At 44.4% G+C, this 21,828-nt stretch overlaps 1 protein-coding gene across 1 annotated transcript in view; it reads left to right on the forward strand.

Moving 5' to 3' along the window:
• Positions 1-21,609, forward strand: part of LOC109882938 (carbohydrate sulfotransferase 8) — a 192,949-nt gene extending 171,340 nt beyond the window's left edge. Inside the window, exons 3-5 of the mRNA XM_031831199.1 lie at positions 16,112-16,149; positions 17,822-18,256; positions 18,451-21,609. Of these exons, the coding sequence (XP_031687059.1) occupies positions 16,112-16,149; positions 17,822-18,256; positions 18,451-19,137 (1,160 nt within the window). The 3' untranslated portion in view covers positions 19,138-21,609. The remainder of the gene's footprint in view (positions 1-16,111; positions 16,150-17,821; positions 18,257-18,450) is intronic.
• The last annotated feature ends 219 nt before the right edge of the window (positions 21,610-21,828 follow it).

Here is a 21,828-nt window from a genome sequence, read left to right on the forward strand (position 1 = left end):
GGCTGCAGTGGAGCAGGTTGAGAGCTTCAAGTTCCTTGGTGTCCACATCAACAACAAACTAACATGGTCCAAGCACACCAACGGCCACGGCCTCCAACCACAAAGCACTACAGAGGGCAGTGCGTACGGCCCAGTACATCACTGGGGCCAAGCTTCCTGCCATCTAGGGCATCTATAGCAGGCGGTGTCAGAGGAAGGCCCTAAAAATCGCCAGACTCCAGCCATCCTAGTCATAAACTGTTATCTTTGCTACCGCACGGCAAGCAGTGAAGTCTAGGTCCAAGAGGCTTCTAAACAGCTTCTACACCCAAGCCATGAGACTACTTAGCATCTAGCCAAATGGCTACCCAGACTACGTGCATTGCCCCCCCCCCCCTTTTACGCTGCTGCTACTCTCTGTTATTATCTACGCATAAGTCACTTTCATAACTCTACCCACATGTATAAATTTACTCTGTACCGGTACCCCCTGTATATAGCCTCGCTATTGTTAGTTTACTGTGGCTCTTTAACTATTTGTTACTTTATTTCTTTTTTTTAGGTAAGTAAGAATTTCACTGTAAGGTCTTGTACCTTAAATAAAGGTTAAATAAAAATGTATTTGTTCTGTTGCCAGTGTCTTCTGTCTGTGATGTCCGTTATGTCTTAAATCTCTTTTTTATCCCCTGTCCCCACAGGAGGACTTTTGCCTCTTGCCAGGCCGTCATTGTAAATAAGAATTTGTTCTTAATTGACTATGCTGGTTAAATAAAGGTTCAATTAAAATTAATCCATCATCCGGTCACACAGGAGGAGCTTCGTACAGACAAATCCCTGCCCCAAGTGCATTCGGTCTTCCTCCTCGTCCTTTAGTTCAGTAAACATCTCACAGCGGCTACAGTGGAGATTTAATGGTTAGCCATTGGTAGCCATCTGGCTAAAAACATGGTAGGCTAGCCACAGTGTGCAGAGCTATCTAACAGTTAGAAGGTCCAGTAAAGGTCCAGCAATAGTGACTTCCACAGAAGGGGAAATGTAAACAAGGCAGAATAGATTATAAACGATGGTAAAAGTTGCGAAGTAGCAGTGAATAGAGACGCTAGTGGCAAATGCAAACTAGCTACAACACTACAGCATCGTAGATGAGTGTGTTGTGTGTAATATACAAAAATCTACAAATAAATACACCAGGTACAAAAATAAAATAAATGAAAGTAGACTCTGGTAAATTGAACTTTCTGCAACAAACAATCCCCTCTCAGTAAAAAAAAGTATATCTGTGACTTTTTTTTTAAACAAACGGATAAACAAACAACACAACAAGGGCACAGTAGGATTATCTCAAGTCTGATTATTAGATTCATTAAAACTCAATTAGCTAATGAAGCATAGCTGAAGAGTTTTCCTGCTATCAGACTCTGCATATAAAAGATAGGGCTATCTTTGCTATTCAATTACCGGTCCACAAAATACACCATATGTTGAGGTTGTACTGTATGACTGCCTAAGCATGACATACTAACTAGATCAAATTTAAAATGGCACTTGACCTGACTTGCGTGAGCTGGGATGCCCGGTATAACATTGGTAAAGTGCCTCATATAAGTGCCACAGAGGAGTTCCCTCCTCAGATTCTCCAGATAGTGTATAGCCAGGCAGGGCAGTGTACTGGAGCTACAGATGGTCAGAGAGTGCCTTACCCTCAGGTAAACATTCACAGATGACAGAAGGTCTGAAAGTGCTCACGAGGTCTGCTGGGCCTGCATGACATGATTCCTTCCTATGGACAACTTTGTTCTCTCTGACTGCCCTGCACTACACTACACTGCACACCTTACTGGAGCCTATTGGAGCTGAACTAGGCAGAGGAGGGGGATGCTGTTCTGGGCCGTTGCCTGTCTGTCCTGAGGGAGTGGAGCAGAGCAAAGAGGTGCTTCAGCCTCCTGCCTCCTTTAGCCTTATCTCTGCCTTTAGACACAGAGCCAGGCCCTAAGAGCACAACACACATCCAGTCATCTAGCCAAGCCATCCTCTTATAGAAATCCCGTAATGGAGCCTTTGATGGAGCTCTAATCAAATACGCATCAGTGGTGCCCAACCAGGAGTACTGGAGATGTTTTTTCCCCCACAGTTATGAGTAATGTAGCTATGACGACAACCACCACATGTTAAGGGGTAGATCGCTTCTTTACCTCTACACAGTGTAAATCAGTGGTTCCTAAACTGTTAGTCATTGCATACCTTAGAGAGCTATTTATAACTTGTCAAACATTTCCAGATCAACTAGCCCATGTCAGCTAACATTTTTTTATTTAGTTCTTTTAGCCCATAGATTGTTGTAATTTGTTTTAGTTACTCAAATATTACATGAATACATATTAAACATGGCAAAATGTATAATATTGCAAGAAAATGTGCTTTAAAAGGGCAAATTGTTCTTTGAACCCCATGACAAAATATGTAGAATGGAAGGAAATAACATTTAAACCTGCAACATTCTCTCCACCAACAAGAGGAGTGCGAACAGTTTGTTTCATGAACAGTGCTTGTGCCCATAGAATAGACGTGGCATGTGTGTGGGGGGGGCTGAGCTGAGTGAAAATGTTTAGACTAATGGATCTGTCCGTTAACATCAGGTGGTGAGTGAGCTGGACCATGGCTGTGAACACTAATGCATGTGTCTGTAACTTACACCATAGACTGATCTGAACATCACAAAGTCTGTGTACTTGAGCTGGACCTTGGCTAGGTGGGAAGGAAGGAGCCATAGAATTACCTATAGAATCCTCAGAAATATAGTGAATTCATAGGATCTCAGTGGAAGGAACACTATTGGAGGATGGCAGTACTGACAGACAGACAGCAGGAGACTAGCCTGAGACACTTTGGGCTCACAGCTCAGATCACCACGCCATGAATAAAAGACAGGCTCCTGCTGTTTGCATAACCATCCGTTCACTGAATTCCCTTTGATACTTCATAGCCCCTATTCAGCTTCATTATATGGGGTCTATCTCTGGACTTAAATTGCCAATGAGAGATTGGACTGTATTGTTTAGCACAGGAAAGGCTTAATAAACTGATGTGTTTGTTTTATTTCCTGTGACTTGACTATCGGTCTGGTACTCAATTATCTTTTTAGCCTACTGATACTGCCATGTTGTGCGTTTACATTCACCGGTTTTACTATGTAATGTCTTCCATTTCCTCATCATCGGCTGATGTGAAAAGGCTTTATAAATACATTTGATTGATTGATCTTGCATGCGCCTCCCATATCAAGGTGTTGTGGTAATTCCCTTATGCATGCAAACTATGCCACAGCTCAACATAATCTACCAGTCTAACTGTCTATCCTGCCCTCTATCCACCATTCATAGTGACAATAGTGGTAGGTAGATTGTTTGTCCAGATCTGCAATAGGCTAACTAGCAATCATACCACGCAGAAAATCTTTCAAGCTGCACCAATTTTCAATAGAAATGTACAAGAACATAGCTGATAGGTAGCGGAGAGGCCAGGTGCATCATTGCGCATGAAAGAACAGCGAAGACATGAGACACGCAAACCAAAAAGCTCCCCTATTGATCTTGTTTAGGGACAATCAAATGATCTAGACTAGCCTACAACAAGATCATGCAATGAAGAATTGCATTATTGTTTTCAATTGAGTACAAAATTCTACTCTAGGATGTAAACTGCAGTGAAAATGCCATTTGAAGAACGGCTCAAAAACCTTGTGATGTCAGAAGGTGAGTGTAGCTGGTGCAGGAAGTCAGGCGCAGGAGAGCAGAATGAGTGAGCAACGTACTTTACTCAAACAATAAAGGCACATGGTAAACAAATATACTTGACCAAAATACCAACGGTAAATATAACGCACGGGTGAACACAGCACGGGTGAACACAGCACGGGTGAACACAGCACGGGTGAACACAGCACGGGTGAACACAGCACGGGTGAACACAGCACCCGTCGAAAAAACAGCCGTCATAAACCGAACTGAACATAGAAATAATCACGCACAACAAACATGGGGGAAACAGAGGGTTAAATACATGAACATGTAATTGGATAATGAAAACCAGGTGTGTAGAAAATAAAGACAAAACCAATGGAAAATGAAAGATGGATCAGCGATGGCTAGAAGACCGGTGACGTCGACCGCCGAACCTCGGCGGAAGTCGTGACGTGATTTGAATGTTTCATTCCATTCATTCAATTTGAATCAGCTGTGGCTCTACTTTTGACAGTCTATAAGGTCTAAAAAGGCACAGTACCAGTCTGGCTGTGTTTTTACTTCTGATAATGAAATGCGCTGTTTGTTATGGATCATCATTCTCCCAAATGAAGTCGTCCTATAATAATGTGGCCACATATGCTTCCAGCAGGCCCAGTTTTTCAGGAAAGTTTAACATGCGTTCTGCCTCCTCTCCGATCCGAGTGGCTATTCCTTGCGCACCTAGAATATAACGCTTCAATATAGCCTAAATATTTGTCATTTAACTTTTCAAATGTATTACCTTTTATGTGTGGCATAAACACAACCATTCACAATGTTTTACCTGCACACGTTCATCTAAAATATCATTCCAGCATCAAAACTGTTCACCAGCCACGCCATTTGATGAATGGGATGAGAAATCTGTTACAAAACACCAGCAAGTTTAATGGCATTCGGAGATTGTCAAGCCAAGTCTTCTATACTGGGTAGAAGGTAGGGAGGGATGTATCTGTTGAGATTTGCATAGGCCTTTAAATAGAAATCATTCAACTAACAGAAACCAACAGCACTGTGCATGTTCTTTACAGCAGCACCAGAATCTGGCCCAGTCATATCAGCAGCAGCAGTCCAGTCCAACAGAGTATTCCCCCTCCGCCTCAGATACAAACACATCCGACAAAAGGCCAGATGTCTCATTTGTCTGATTAACCCAGGTCCCTTTGGCCAGACATCTAGTGAAATCTGCGCTATTCATGTCTTTAACATTAGTGTTTTTTTACTACTGCTTGACACACCGACTCTCTCCCCTGTTGGAGTTGAAGGGAGTAATTGGAGAAATCCCTCGGCTGTCACGTGACAAGTAAATATTATTCTAATTACAGCATGTCCAGTCCGCTAGCTGTCACATTACCAGCGCCGGGAGCCGAGCCGCACCTCTCTCTCCCGTCTTTCCCACACCTCCACAAAGAAAGGTACACAAGACACAAAGAGAGAGAGGAGAGGGGTGGAGCCAGGCAGGATGTGTGTGCAGACAAGGTGGTGAGCGTTTTAAATTATCAAGTGATCAGACAGACCCAGACAGATCAGACAAATCAGACAGATTCTACAAGGCTGTTTTCCCCTCATATTTAAGGTAACTCACTATATGCCTTAGTGTCTGGTTTGTTTCCTCTTACATAGGTACATCAGCACTGTAGTGTGCTGGCAGTAGCAGTCAGTATGCAAGGCTATGTCATCCCTAGCAGGATCCACAAGTAGCTGTGTGTGTTTAACATCTCCCAGTGACACCTCAGCTCTGGAGACCCAGGGGCACGAGCCACCTGACGTGTGGGAGAGCTATTTCAGGCGTTTGAGAGCATCAGTCAGACAGAGAGACAGACACCGTGGTGTGAAGCAGAGTGGCGCGGCATAACACACCCTGCTCTCATTAGTACAAAGCTCTGGAGGAAGCTGAGTATTAGCTGCTGTGCTGTGACGATCAGCCCAGCCTGTCTTACAGCCTGTATCAGACACAGCACAACACAACACTACACGGTATAGCCAACCAATCAATATCAGACAGGAAGGTAGAGCTGCTTTTATGAAAAACACAAACAAATAATGGATTATCATCAGAATTTTAGTAGTAGAAGTAGTATTAGTAATAATAGTAGTAGAGGTAGTAAAAGTAGTAGTAGTAGTAGTAGTAGTAGAGGTTGTAGTAGTAGTAGTAGTAGTAGAGGTTGTAGTAGTAGTAGTAGTAGTAGTAGAGGTTGTAGTAGTAGTAGTAGTAGTAGTAGTAGAGGTTGTAGTAGTAGTAGTAGTAGTAGAGGTTGTAGTAGTAGTAGTAGTAGTAGATGTTGTAGTAGTAGTACTAGTAGTAGAGGTTGTAGTAGTAGTAGTAGTAGTAGTAGTAGAGGTTGTAGTAGTAGTAGTAGTAGTAGAGGTTGTAGTAGTAGTAGTAGTAGTAGAAGAGGTTGTAGTAGTAGTAGTAGTAGTAGAGGTTGTAATAGTAGTAGTAGTAGTAGTAGTAGTAGTAGAGGTTGTAGTAGTAGTAGTAGTAGTAGAGGTTGTAGTAGTAGTAGTAGAGGTTGTAGTAGTAGTAGTAGTAGTAGTAGAGGTTAGTAGTAGTAGTAGTAGTAGTAGAGGTTGTAGTAGTAGTAGTAGTAGAGGTTGTAGTAGTAGTCGTAGTAGAGGTTGTAGTAGTAGTAGTAGTAGTAGAGGTTGTAGTAGTAGTAGTAGTAGTAGAGGTTGTAGTAGTAGTAGTAGTAGTAGTAGTAGTAGTAGTAGTAGTAGTAGTAGTAGAGGTTGTAGTAGTAGTAGTAGTAGTAGTAGTAGAGGTTGTAGTAGTAGTAGTAGTAGTAGTAGTAGTAGTAGTAGTAGTAGTAGAGGCTGTAGTAGTAGTAGTAGTAGTAGAGGTTGTAGTAGTAGTAGTAGTGGTAGTAGAGGTTGTAGTAGTAGTAGTAGTAGTAGTAGTAGAGGTTGTAGTAGTAGTAGTAGTAGTAGTAGAGGTTGTAGTAGTAGTAGTAGTAGTAGAGGTTGTAGTAGTAGTAGTAGTAGTAGAGGTTGTAGTAGTAGTAGTAGTAGTAGAGGCTGTAGTAGTAGTAGAAGTAGTAGAGGTTGTAGTAGTAGTAGTAGTAGTAGAGGTTGTAGTAGTAGTAGTAGTAGTAGAGGTTGTAGTAGTAGTAGTAGTAGTAGTAGTAGAGGTTGTAGTAGTAGTAGTAGTAGTAGTAGTAGTAGTAGTAGTAGTAGTAGTAGTAGCAGCAGTAGTAGTGGTAGTGGTAGTGGTAGTGGTAGTGGTAGTAGTAGTAGTAGTAGTAGTAGTAGCAGCAGCAGTAGTAGTGGTAGTGGTAGTGGTAGTAGTAGAGGTAGTAAAAGTAGAGGTTGTAGTAGTAGAGGTGGTGGAGGTCGTAGTAGTCGAGGTAGTAGTGGTGGTAGTAGAGGTAGTAGTAGTAGTAGAGGTAGTGGAGGTAGTAGAGGTAGTAGTAGTAGAGGTAGTAGTAGTAGAGGTAGTAGTAGTAGTAATAGTAGTAGAGGTAGTAGTGGTAGTAGTAGAGGTAGTAGTAGTAGTGGTAGTAGTAGTAGTAATAGTAGTAGAGGTAGTAGAGGTAGTAGTAGTAGAGGTGGTGGAGGTAGTAGTAGTAGAGGTAGTAGTGGTAGTAGTAGAGGTAGTAGTAGTAGAGGTAGTGGATGTAGTAGAGGTAGTAGAGGTAGTAGTGGTAGTAGTAGAGGTAGTAGTAGTAGTGGAGGTAGTAGTAGAGGTAGTAGTGGTAGTAGTAGAGGTAGTAGTAGTAGAGGTGGTGGAGGTAGTAGTAGTAGAGGTAGTAGTAGAGGTAGTAGTGGTAGTAGTAGAGGTAGTAGTAGTAGAGGTAGTGGATGTAGTAGAGGTAGTAGTAGTAGAGGTAGTAGAGGTAGTAGTAGAGGTAGTGGAGGTAGTAGAGGTAGTAGTAGTAGAGGTAGTAAAGGTAGTAGTGGTAGTAGTAGAGGTAGTGGAGGTAGTAGAGGTAGTAGTAGAGGTAGTGGAGGTAGTAGAAGAGGTTGTAGTAGTAGAGGAAGTAGAGGTAGTGGAGGTAGTAGTAGTAGAGGTGGTGGAGGTAGTAGTAGTAGAGGTAGTAGTGGTAGTAGTAGAGGTAGTAGTAGTAGAGGTAGTGGATGTAGTAGAGGTAGTAGAGGTAGTAGTGGTAGTAGTAGAGGTAGTAGTAGTAGTGGAGGTAGTAGTAGAGGTAGTAGTGGTAGTAGTAGAGGTAGTAGTAGTAGAGGTGGTGGAGGTAGTAGTAGTAGAGGTAGTAGTAGTAGAGGTAGTAGTGGTAGTAGTAGAGGTAGTAGTAGTAGAGGTAGTGGATGTAGTAGAGGTAGTAGTAGTAGAGGTAGTAGAGGTAGTAGTAGAGGTAGTGGAGGTAGTAGAGGTAGTAGTAGTAGAGGTAGTAAAGGTAGTAGTGGTAGTAGTAGAGGTAGTGGAGGTAGTAGAGGTAGTAGTAGTAGAGGTAGTAGAGGTAGTAGTGGTAGTAGTAGAGGTAGTGGAGGTAGTAGTAGTAGTAGTAGTGGTAGTAGTAGAGGTAGTAGTAGTAGAGGTAGTAGAGGTAGTAGAGGTAGTAGTAGTAGTAGTAGAGGTAGTAGTAGTAGAGGTAGTAGAGGTAGTAGAGGTAGTAGTGGTAGTAGTAGTGGTAGTAGTAGAGGTAGTAGTAGTAGAGGTAGTAGTGGTAGTAGTAGAGGTAGTAGTAGTAGAGGTAGTAGTAGTAGAGGTAGTGGATGTAGTAGAGGTAGTAGGAGTAGAGGTAGTAGTAGAGGTAGTAGTGGTAGTAGTAGAGGTAGTAGTAGTAGAGGTGGTGGAGGTAGTAGTAGTAAAGGTAGTAGTGGTAGTAGTAGAGGTAGTAGTAGTAGAGGTAGTGGATGTAGTAGAGGTAGTAGTAGTAGAGGTAGTAGTAGAGGTAGTAGTGGTAGTAGTAGAGGTAGTAGAGGTAGTAGTAGTAGAGGTAGTAGTAAAGGTAGTAGAGGTAGTAGTAGTAGAGGTAGTGGATGTAGTAGAGGTAGTAGTAGTAGAGGTAGTAGAGGTAGTAGTGGTAGTAGTAGAGGTAGTAGTAGTAGAGGTGGTGGATGTAGTAGTAGTAAAGGTAGTAGTGGTAGTAGTAGAGGTAGTAGTAGTAGAGGTAGTGGATGTAGTAGAGGTAGTAGTAGTAGAGGTAGTAGTATAGGTAGTAGAGGTAGTAGTAGTAGAGGTAGTGGATGTAGTAGAGGTAGTAGTAGTAGTAGTAGTAGAGGTAGTAGTAGTAGAGGTAGTAGTAGTAGATGTAGTAGAGGTAGTAGGAGTAGAGGTAGTAGTAGTAGTGGTAGTGGATGTAGTAGAGGTAGTAGGAGTAGAGGTAGTAGTGGTAGTAGTAGAGGTACTATTAATGGTGTTGTATGTTGTTGTTTGTTGTTGTTTCTGCTGCTTTAGTTTTGTTTTTGGAGTGGACCAGATGCACGTAGCACAAAGCGAGAAGAAATTATAGGTTGAAGGCTGGAGGCCAAAGGTGGGTTACTTGAGAGATGAGGCACTCTGGGGAGAGGTAGAATACAGGCATGGAGAGGTAAATTAAGGGTATGGAAGGTAACTAGGAGAAAATAGGAGAGGCTTAAAGCTAAAGGGGAGTTACCATAGAGGCCTGGAGTGTTATTGAAGGGAGGTTGTGATAGTCTACAGGGCTTGTTATGAATGTTTTGCTTGGTTTCGACAGCACAGAAAAAGCCAGGCAGTCTAAGTGTCGAGCTCAACCATTCCTGTTGCCATTATCCTGTCTTCCTGCTGAACTCATAAAGACAGGTAATCAATCTGAGCGATGCCCATGTGTAGGTCAGTGTCAAGGAGCAATACGATCAGGCTGTTTCAGCATCTCCTCTAATCCCCTCCACCTTCAAAAGTCTGGGTTGTTACTCCTGTTTTGAGAGACAGCAATCTTCCCCTTATAACCCATAGTAACCCTTGGCACTCCACTCCTCATCCTCCTAGGATTACTGACTTGAACTGTGGTCAGTGCAGAAGCATTGAAGCTTATCCACAAATGCAAGGACGGGGCTGTCCCGTCTGCATTCTATTTCACTTAGCATTCCAACCACTGTTCCACAGCTCCACTCACATGTCCGCCCTCATCAGGCCGGCCTGTAATCAGTGGGGCCGGTGACAGGAAAACACAGGGTGAGTGAAAACAGCGGGGCTTACTTAAAGGAGAGGCCAGGGTAAACAGTGACAGGGCCAATTCCATTTACCTATCTCACAGCAAATAGAATTCAGCAGGTAGATCACCACTGGTTAATGAAGATACAAGAGGAGAGGAGGAGAGGAAGAGGAGAGAGAGGAGAGGAGAGGACGAGAGGGGGAGGAGAGGGAGGGAGGAGAGGGAGGAGGAGAGGGAGGGAGGAGAGGGAGGAGGAGAGGAGAGGGAGGAGGAGGCGAGGGAGGAGAGGGAGGAAGGAGAGGACGAGAGGGAGGAGGAGAGGGAGGAGAGGAGGAGAAGGGGGAAAGGAGGGAGGGAGGGTGGAGAGGGAGGAGGAGAGGGAGGGAGGAGAGGGAGGAGGAGGAGAGGGAAGAGGAGAGGGAGGAGGAGAGGGAGGAGAGGACGAGAGGGAGGAGGAGAGGGAGGAGAAGAGGGAGGGAGGAGAGGACGAGAGGGAGGAGGAGAAGGGGGAGGAGAGCGAGGGAGGGTGGAGAGGGAGAAGGAGAGGACGAGAGGGAGGGGGAGAGGGAGGGGAGGAGGAGAGGGAGGATGAGAGGGAGGGAGGAGAGGGAGGAGGAGAGGACGAGAGGGGGGAGGGAGGGAGGGAGGGAGGGAGGGAGGGAGGGAGGGAGGGAGGGAGGGAGGGAGGGAGGGAGGGAGGGAGGGAGGGAGGGAGGGAGGGAGGGAGGGAGGGAGGGAGGGAGGGAGGGAGGGAGGGAGGAGGAGAGAGCAGAGCATCTCAACTACGGCAGAGAGGAGAGAGGGTCCAGTGGTTCAGATATAATGTGTAGTCTGAACACAGAAACCACATGGAAACACTGAGGGCAATATCCCCCTCATCTGTTTCTCTCTCTTCCATCTAGCTTTTCTCTCTTCTTTCACCTTCCACTCTTCAGTCCTCCTCTTCATCTGTTGCCTCCACCACAGACACAGGCAAGAGAGCAGCTAGCCGTTTTCCCTGCAGATTTTCCTCCCTTCCCTCTCCTAATATCTGGCAGCGAACCAGCCAACTTTTAAAACATTACGTGCAAAAGGTTTCTGAACTTTTATAACAACCTCCAGCAGCCTGTCTGAGCTGTCATCGACAGAGGAGGGGAGGGGCTCTGTGGCGTGTGCTGCTGTGGCGTGCGTGCTCTGCTGATAGGTCAAGAGCTTCTCAAGCATCCTAATAAGATATGTGCCAATTAAAGCCTTCTGGTGCTGCGGCTTCAGCACAGATAATTAATTTAACCCGTGGATCGCAGCTGACAGGTAGCATTTGTTTACATGTCTCTGCTTTCACGAGCTGCCAACCAACCATGCCTCTGACGACTCTGCATGATATTAACACAACCGCCCCCTCCCATCCGACTACATACAGCATAACAATGTTACGCGCTGTATCCATGGAAATCAGCTATATGAAGGGACTGCCTGTGTTTCCTTACCTTGAGCTTGTTATAAACTAATAAGCAGCAGTGTGGTGATGCCTTGCCTAGAACAGCTGTAATGCCCCAGAGCATGAAAGTCAACTACTCTGAAAACACTATACCGAAGATGTTCAGGTGGAGGCAGCAGGCATCTCCAACTCTACTTTAAATAGCTTTCTTTCAGCTTCCACTGCTTTCAGCTCTATTCCACTGAATATTGATGTGGTTCAATATGCTTAGCTTATACTCTTACAGCTGAGACATATGAGTCAAGCCATGTGTTATTTATGCTTCTTGGGCTGCTGATTAATGCAGTCTGGTTGTATACAGTACATGCTGGCCTGCCCTCAGACTTCTACTAATAAGACTGTAGCCTACGACCCCTGTGATCCTGTCCAATCTCTGACCTTCAGTTAGGATCAAAGGTTGAATAAAAGCCAATACATTTGCAGCGTCATGCAGCGTATATATGATGTATTTTATGTGTTCGCTAATAACACCATCCTTACATGTACCCTCTGAGGACTTGTGAAATGGAATTGTGTTTAGATGGAAATTAGGGAGGAGTGGGTATGCAGGAGGTCAGAGGAATTCTGCAACATATTTGAGATTTGTTTCAACATGTATCAGAAGAATGTCTAGCCTCACGCACTCGGGAAATATCTTCTTTTTTAATTATACCAGAATCATAAGACGTATGATCAGCCATGATTAGCTATATTTTCATTTTCACATTCTCTGTTTTTAAGAGTTAAATATCCCCATTTGAAATTCTCTGAATATCTTCTACCGCCCATAACCGGTCATCCCCCTGTATCAGTTCCCCATGACTTCCACCATACAGGAATACTCTTTTTTTTCTCATACAGCTGTGCCATCAAGCAGTTTTAGATACTGTCCAATATCGACCAAGGTGATGAGATCATACTGACCTGATGTGTAATTACAGGGTCATAAGAACCAATCACCATTCTGCTTCATAAGAGCCATCCAACAGACCGCCCAATAGGCCCACAGACAAACCAGAACTCACTCATTACCAACCCTTCCCAGCTGCAGGTCTCACAATCCAAAACTTTTGATCTATTATTACAACCTGCAACATCAATGGACCAGAGCTTCCAACCTAATGCCACTGTCTGGAGTGATTACTGCTGTTAAACCACGTCACAGTTAGTCAGTGTAAAAGATGGAGTCTATATTCCCACACGTTGAGGAGGCATTTCAGAAGCACGAGCGTGTGTGTGGGTGTGTTTGTGTGTCTGTGTGTGGGGGGGTGCACCCTTGGTCATGTGCAGTCTTGCGTCACGTTAATCTTGTATTGCTAATTACTTCAGTAAAGGTGAAGCTCAAGTTCCTTGTATTCAGAGACTTCCTTATTATACTGCTGAAGTCATAAGAGCTAAGACACTACAGGCTCTGTGAGCTGAATGACTGATGAAAACTAGTGGCTGCTGGCTGTGCTGCTCTTTACCTGCTGTGGGCACAGGCCTGGAGGGGGCATGGACACTAAGTCTCTCTGTCTTCCTCGATCTCCTGAGTTTCCTCTGGTTAAGAATAGGGCATTTAAAAAGCTCCTCCCTGTGTCCATGGCAGTGATCCTTCGTTTAACAAGCTCATTATTTCACCTTGTTTTTGTCCTTCATGCTCCTCTCCGCCACCGCTGCGTTTGCATGAGGCGAGCGACTGTGGTGGCAGCCATCGGGGGAAGGAAGCGTTTGATGTGTGTCGGTATCAGAGGAGAGCCTTAGAGAGACAGAGGTCTTTCAGAGGGAAAGGCGGTAATGGATCCCACTAATGATATGGCCTTTGCTTTCATGACTCTCACAATAACACCGACCTGGTTCTACATTGATTAAGATTATGATCACCATGGCGACGCTGAGGTCACGCGTCTTGCCGGTTCCTGCTCCACTTTCCTTTTTTATTGCAATGTTTCTATTCTACTGAGCCATTTACTTTATGTTCCTATTTTTATATTAGATGTTTTTTTCTTATTGTTGTTGCATTTTCGAGAAGCAACCTGCAAGTTTATTTATTTATTTTATTTAACCAGGCAAGTCAGTTAAGAACTAATTCTTATTTTCAATGACAGCCTAGGAACAGTGAGTTAACTGCCTGTTCAGGGGCAGAACGACAGATTTGTACCTTGTCAGCTCGGGGGTTTGAACTTGCAACATTCCGGTTACTAGTCCAATGCTCTAACCACTAGGCTACCCTGCCGTAAGCATTTCGTTGGACGATGTATACCATGAGTATCCCGTACATACGACTAATAAAACTTGGGACTTGAAACATGGATATTCAGGGCCCGTGTTGAAAGGATAGCCTTGGGAAGCTGAAGGTTGGGGGGGGTGTGAATGTAGACTGTTCTCTGAAGGAAATGCATCTGAGGACATCACATACCAATGCATTAATATCCATTATCCACCTTCAATCTGCTCTCAATGTCAGCTACTGTAATGGAATATAAAAAGATCTGAGAAAATTGTTATTGAATGAAAGGAAGTCTATTTCAGCTATGGTATCCATCACAATGAACATGTTAAGTCAATGGGGACTTGCATGCTCATTTCATTCACCTGGGTTTTGTACTATTGCTGCAATTTGTGACACAGAAATAAAAGACAAATGAACACACTGTTTACTTGCATCACATCGGCAGAGTTTGTGAATTCCTAAATTGTAGAAGCGAATTTGGGAAGGAAGGAAATTTGAACAATTGATCATTGTTTCACAGCCTGGAGAAAATCAATAGAATAGTTTCTTTCAGGGTGAAATTGCAATCAAACAGCAACATATATTAGTTTCAACCAAATTCATGGTATAGACATAAATGTTGTTTACGAAACTAAACACACAGCTTTTTACTCTAAGGCAGTATGATGCTATTCAGGGCATTGCCTAGCACCTAGACTGCATTGGGAACTAGATCAACTAGGGGAAAGAGAGAGAACATGTATCAGTAAAGGCAAAGATTCATTTCCTTTTTAATTGAAAAATCAGTGAATGACTGAGATTTTTATAGCTATCTATTGCACATGCAATTACCTATCCACAAAGTCAATTTAATCTAAATTCAAGGCAATTCAGGAATTGAATTGCAATCAAGTGAAGAAATGTACTCAACTGCATTCAATTCAACAGACAGAAAGTGAACTTGCATTGAACCCAACGAGGCTCACATTGGAATTGCTGATTGTATTCATTTGAGGAGAATCCAGCACGGGTTAAAGCTGGCTATAATCCAGTACATTAAAGCCACATAATTAAATAGAACACTATTATACTGTTTCTCTATGGATAAAGCAATGGTTGTGACAGTGAGTAACATCACTGACAAAAGCCTGGTCCCAGATCGGTTTGTGGTGTCTTGCCAACCCCATACAACGTGACAATTACTATACGGTAGGAGTTGGCCAGACAGTACAAAGACATCTGGTTCCAGGCTAGTGAGCAGAGCAGTATGAGTGACAACACAGTGCTCCTGACAAAAACAGCACTTAGCAGGAAGCAGTTATTAGACCTCAGGAGATTTCAATTACTGGCCTGATGGGGTTCCTGATCAATGGTGAAGCATGTATCTAGATGAGATAGTCCAAGAAAGATACTGTGTGTGTGTGTGTGTGTGTGTGTGTGTGTGTGTGTGTGTGTGTGTGTGTGTGTGTGTGTGTGTGTGTGTGTGTGTGTGTGTGTGTGTGTGTGTGTGTGTGTGTGTGTGTGTGTGTGTGTGTGTGTGTGTGTGTGTGTGTGTGTGTGTGTGTGTGTGTATGTGTGTGTGAGAGAGCCATTGGAGCCTAGCAGTACTGTGTGTAGTGGACATTTTATCTTGGTAATAGTGTGGTGTGTCCTGTTAGATATGCATGTGTTTTATATTCAACAATGTCAACTGACATACAAGATGCACTGAGCCATTATTAGGGTTAGGAGATCAAATAAGGCTCCGACAGCTGAACAAGATTAGAAAATGTCAAACTGTTTCTCGTTACCTCCCTAAACCTGCTACAGAGGAATAAACAGAATCCCAGACACTACAACAACCAACCCCCCAAGCCCTTCTGCAGTGCATACTAACCTAAAACAACATTGTATCTGGCTGTACGGTTGTATGGTTTTCTCCCAGCCCCTCTGAGACGTATATAAGTGTTAGAGGAGACAGGGTCCTTGCAGATGTCACCAGTTAAGGGGGGTGGGGGGCCGTGACCCACATCTGGGGCCCCCTCACTCTGCAGGTTCCTATTACTTCCCTCTGTAGATTGGAAGTGACAGGCCACTCAGTGTCACCCTCTGTGGAAAGCAGCTAGTGGGGAGGGGAGGGGAGGGGAGAGGAGAGGAGAGGAGAGGAGAGGAGAGGAGAGGAGAGGAGAGGAGAGGAGAGGAGAGGAGGAGGGAGAGGAGAGGAGAGGAGAGGAGAGGAGAGGAGAGGAGAGGAGAGGAGAGGAGAGGAGAGGAGAGGAGAGGAGAGGAGAGGAGAGGAGAGGAGAGGAGAGGAGAGGAGAGGAGAGGAGAGGAGAGGAGAGGAGAGGAGAGGAGAGGAGAGGAGAGGAGAGGAGAGGAGAGGAGAGGAGAGGAGAGGAGAGGAGAGGAGAGGAGAGGAGAGGAGAGGAGAGGAGAGGAGAGGAGAAGAGAGGAGAGTCAGCAGGCCTTCTACCTGATATTACAGCAGGAGGAATTCACTCCATTACCTGGGTCTGATGCATCAATGGACTACCTCTCCTCCTCAACAAGCAATAACTAAACATGTTGTCTCGTTTACTTAAGTGCTCACTCTCTCTCTCTCCCTCCCTCCCTCTCTCTCTCTCTCTCTCTCTCTCTCTCCTCTTCCCAGGTGTGAAGCTAAGAGGAACAGCTCGGCAGTCCAGAGAGGTACGTTATTTTCTACTCCTCCTCCTCCTTTCAAACAGAGAGAGAGTGTATGTGTTTTTAAAATCTAATATGGTGTTGAGTGGCAGTGCAGTTTCTGTGTCTGATAACATCAGTGTAGAGAGGCTGACCTGAGGCCTCCCCCATTGTGCCAGGGGTGGGCCAGCTCTCTGCAGCCCATGGAGAGTAAAGTAGTCTTGGTTTATGCAAGCTGGAATGGCTCATAGGAGCAGGAGTCTGTTTCTGTAGCATGAGGCAGCTTGAGGAACAAGTACAACCCCTGGACAGGATGCTAGTCTATTGCAGGGCCTTACCCCCAATCTATCTCATTAATGCTGAGGTCCAAACAGACTGAGGTGTATTTTTACAGTGTTTGGTATGACTCGACCAGGGATCGAACTCCCAAACTTCCAGTCTCAGGGCGGACACTCTAACCACAAGGCCACTGAGTTGGTCCAGCCCAGGGAGAGCCAGGGGATAAAGGCTCTGTGGAGGTCTTGGTGTGAAGCTGCAGGAGCGAGAGAGAGGGCACAGCCAGGGCTCTGACTACTAGATACTGTAATACCAGCCTGGAGATGAGGGGGTTGTGTCAGTGTGTAGCTGTAGGAGAGAGAGAGAAAGAGAGAGGGGGCACATCCAGGGCTCAGACTACTATATACTGTAATACCAGCCTGGAGATGAGGGGGTTCAGTGTGAGACTAGGAGGCTTTGAGGCTGCAGGAGAGAGAGAGCAGCTGGTTGCTATGTCAGACACACTCCTGGTTCCTCTCTTTCCTCCCGCTGACCTCAGTTTGCTCTGGTGTCCTGCTCTCAATAGAGATGAGAGACTTCCATTAGTGTGAGTCCTGCATGTGGGTGTCTGATGCTGGCTGGCTACACTGTGGCTGATCCTGCTCTGCTTCCCAACATGAAACGGTCAGGGAACCATTCCTACTGGTACTCCTTCCTCCTTTGGAGGTTTCCCAGGGGATATAGGTGGGAGTACTGGGCACCTGATCCAATGGATGTCAGATAGGAGATGAGCACAAATTCATGATGGGCTCCCATCACGTTATCCGTTGTACAATTAGGATTATACATGAAATCTATTGGCTTTATGGCGCCATAATTGAAATAAAATGTCAAAACGCATGATAGCCTCAGGCCATCTTACCATGGTAATCTGCCTGTAGATGATTTGAATTTAGATTTCCCATTAAGTGTTTATAAGACATTTATATGACATTAGAGCTCCGTTTATTGGTAGTTCTCCCAGTCATTTACAGTGTGTGGCATTTCAATCGGAGAGGTTGGAGAGTTGGTCAAGATGTAGAGAAACGGCACCACTAAGTGTTGAGTCTGAGCACTGCAGAAATCAGGAATGTATAGATACATTTTTTTTCCACCAAAGGTTTTTAAAAGAGTGTTGGTGAATTAGTTCACGGAACACTATAAAGAGAGTTTCACTGAATAAACACATTTTCATTTTGAATGCCAGAGAAGTTTTAATAGTAATCAATACTAAATCACTAAAATATATTTATAAAGTCCTTTTTACATAAGCAGATGTCACTAAGTGCTTTTACAGAAACCCGGCCTAAAACACCAAAGTACAAGCAATGCAGATGTAGTCTTGCATACATTTTACATCTGTCAGCGCCATTTGTAAAGTCGATGCGTTATCTTTGTTCATCAGGCGCTGTGTACTCAGGACAGTGAGGGTGTAAGAGTCAGCCCAGGCCAGGACCAGAGACCGGCTGTGGAAGGCCTAACCAGCCCCATCCCCCCCATGCAGTTCCCTGCCTTCCAGTGGACCAGACATTCAGCCACCCCTGGCTCTAGGGAACAGGACATGGGCTCCCTGCACGTCACCAAGCGCCACAGGAAACTACTGAAAACCAGCCCTGTGGTCTCTAACAACTCACACAACTCCTCCTCATCCTCCTCTGGTTCCCCGGACTCTCCTGAGGAGAGCTGGCAGTGGCACAGACTGTCCCACATCCAGGAAGCTCGGCGGAGGCTGATGAAGGAGGTCTGTGCCAAGTACAAGAGCAGCATCTCCAGAACCATCACACCTCACCACGTGTCCCGGATCTATGTGGAGGACAAGTACAAGCTGTTGTACTGCGAGGTGGGCCTATTGATGATCTGATTATTGCATATTGATTATTGGACTTTTGAATCTTGCTGTTATATACTGCTATCTATATTTTTACAACTTATTGATTATTGGTGTATTTTTGTCATTGTGACTGTGATGCTGGCTGCAATGATTTAACAAACCAATTAATAAAGTATTTTTAAAATCTAAACTTATCTCTTTAGGTGCCCAAGGCGGGCTGCTCCAACTGGAAGAGGATCCTCATGGTGCTATCTGGCCTGGCGTCGTCCACCCACGAGATCAAACACGACGCTGTCCACTACGGCAACCACCTCAAGAGGCTGGACAGCTTCGACCGCCAGGGCATCACGCAGCGCCTGGAGACCTACACCAAAGTCCTGTTTGTCCGCGAACCCCTGGAGAGGCTGGTGTCCGCCTTCAGGGACAAGTTTGAGAACCCCAACACCTACTATCATCCTGTATTCGGGAAGCCCATCATCTCCAAGTACAGGGTGAACGCCTCCAAGGTGGCCCTCAGGACAGGCAGTGGAGTGACCTTCCAGGAGTTCATGCAGTATCTGTTGGATGTGCACAGGCCTGTGGGCATGGACATTCACTGGGAGCCTACCAGCCAGCTCTGCAGCCCCTGTCTGCTGGACTACAACTTCATCGGCAAGTTTGAGACCATGGAGGAGGAGGCTAATTTCTTACTACGTAGAACTGGTGCTCCACATAACCTCACCTTCCCCAGTTTTAAAGACAGGAACCCCAAGGCTGAGAGGACTTCAACTCATTTAACCCATCGCTACTTTGCACAGCTCAGCACTTCAGAGAGACAGAGAGCTTATGACTTTTATTACATGGACTACCTTATGTTTAACTATTCCAAACCTTTTAAAGATTTGTATTGATTGACTCTCTGATCTCTGTTTGAGTCCGCAAATCTCCCCTGGCTTTAAGTGGAGGAGCGCACCATAAAAATGACTTCCTTTTACAAGTATTACTAGAAGATCATCACATGAAAACAATGTCTTGGTCAGGCATGTCAATGTGGTCCTGTACTATATACCGGTGACTAACTGCAAAACATCAAACTCACAAACAATGTATCACTGCACAGTCAGTGACGTGAAAAGACAGTTCAATGCTTTAAAATGTGTTACGTAAAGAGGTACCTACCTATCATTTTTTGCACTTAGTGTAGCAAATTCTTTCAAATTCTCCAAAAAACGTATTGACTACTGCTGGAGAGTGTGTCTGGACGGTCTTATAGGGGAGCATCCCCCTTAAGTATCGCTAAGTACTACTTTACCACACCATCCCACTACCCTTTAGAATACATATCCTCATCACTGTCATCAAGGCTTTTTCTGACACTAATATTTAAAAACTGTACAAAGGGCATTCAGATAACTATATATATTTTTCTATGTATTTCTGATATAACTGATTGATATTTCAGTAATTATATGGTGAGTGTGTGTAGAGAATATCTGGCTATATTTAGGCCTCTTGGGTCCCCCTGTACATCAGACCCTGTAGAACACGTGTCACACTCATTCCATGGAGGGCCAAGTGTCTGCAGGTTTTTGCTCCTCCCTTGTTTCTTGACTGATCAATGAAGGTCATTGATTAGTTAGGAACTCCCCTCACCTGGTTGTCTAGGTCTTAGTTCAACACAAATAAAAAGGAAATAACAAAAACCAGTGTACAGTCGACCCTCCATGGAATGAGTGTGACACCCCTGTTGTAAAACATGCTGGTTAACACATGGAAACGTAGAAATTCCACTCCAATCTTTCCCTAATTACCCAATAAGCCCCTGCAGTGAAATATCACTGCAGTGTTAGAGAGAGCAGAACACTGACACCATCTCTTATACTGACACTGACAAAGTCACAAGGCAGCTTATCCTACCCAACTCTGCCTCTGTGTGTGTGTGTGTGTGTGTGTGTGTGTGTGTGTGTGTGTGTGTGTGTGTGTGTGTGTGTGTGTGTGTGTGTGTGTGTGTGTGTGTGTGTGTGTGTGTGTGTGTGTGTGTGTGTGTGTGTGTGTGTGTGTGTGTGTGTGTGTGTGTGTGTGTGTGTGTGTGTGTGTGTGTGTGAGACAGAGAGCGAGACATGTGTGAGAGAGAACAACTGGAGCTGCTGCTCTGATCTCTTTTCATGGCTCTGAGGAGGAGTAAGCCCTGGCCCACAGCCCAGACACACTCAGACCTGCTACCGTAGGTCCCTCACAAGACACACAACTGTGAGGACAGCTTTACGATGAGATCTCTCAACAGGGTAACAACTTATACAACCCATAATAACACATCATCTACTGTCCCACAAGCTGTACAGGTAATGGGTTGTAGGATCTGTGTGAGAAAGCTAGTGTTCAGAAGCCAGCAATTGGAGCAGTATTTCAAAATATCCTCTTTTACCTCCTATGACCAACACTGATTTATAGCTCCACAGTAGAGTACCACAGCTATTCTGAACAATGGGAAGGCAGGGACTTCGGGCCAATCAAACACAGTTTCCTGGATAAGTCAGAAACATGACTCTTCCCTGGCTGCTAGAACGCTGGGTTGGTTGGCTTTGTGAAATCCGTCTGTAACAGAAAGAAACTCAATTGCATATGCTGTTGTGTTGTGACGTGTATACAGGTCATGTTATCAACTTGCCCCTGAAACGTGGTTGCTGTTTTTAACTGAATGGGCCTCTAATAAGTAAGTAGAATGTTCCTCATATTCAATTGTGTTCTACTCTGTAGCTCTAGTTAGAATGAATACCCCAGACAAGCCAGGGAGGGTGCCTAAAAGGATACAGCACAGGGGGAGGTGCCTTTCTCTATGTGACCAATTACAAAGAAATGCACATTATTTGAGTTATATATAGACACTATATTGAGATTTTAATATATTTTTTAAGAAGATACAGAAAGAGATTACATATTTATGATGGCAAATATTATAGGATTATGTCAATGTAGTGTGTTGGCTTTTGCAGTTCCAAAATCTATATGTTGTTTAGATGGTGGTCTGATTCTATGTAGTTAGCTAGACTCCGGTCCAAAGCTAAATAGCATAATATAGGTGTTACTTTAACCTACAAAATGCTCCCTCACTCACCAACCCTGTTCTATGGGGTTTCTTGGAAATGTAAGTATGTGGGTCTATGGGTACAACACAGATATATCAAAACTATTTACGGTAACAAGTGAATGTATAACTGTTTTATCGTTGGTGCAAAAGTGTATAAATACCTGTACATGGTCTGGAACCCTTTGCCTTATTTTACACTGCCAATCAAAAGGTGTATTTCAGGAAGACATTCTGCAGGTGGTTGGTTTCTGTCTGCTGAGTGTCTACTAATAAACTGTCTTTAGCATTTTCACAATGCTGCTTCTTTTTCATGCTTAACACTCTCAACAAACCATTAAAACGTTTTTGTCTCCAACAGTTTCCGCATGTGGAAACAGTCAATAAGTCAATAAGACTGGAAATCAGGTAAGAAGACACACTCAAACCAAAGTTGTTCACCCCTGGTTTACATATACTCTTTATTTTGTCTTTCCAAAATATACCTATTCCAACATCCATTGGAAGTATACTCAAT

Source organism: Oncorhynchus kisutch, linkage group LG8 (genome assembly GCF_002021735.2).
Source record: "Oncorhynchus kisutch isolate 150728-3 linkage group LG8, Okis_V2, whole genome shotgun sequence".
NCBI classification, from domain to species: domain Eukaryota; kingdom Metazoa; phylum Chordata; class Actinopteri; order Salmoniformes; family Salmonidae; genus Oncorhynchus; species Oncorhynchus kisutch.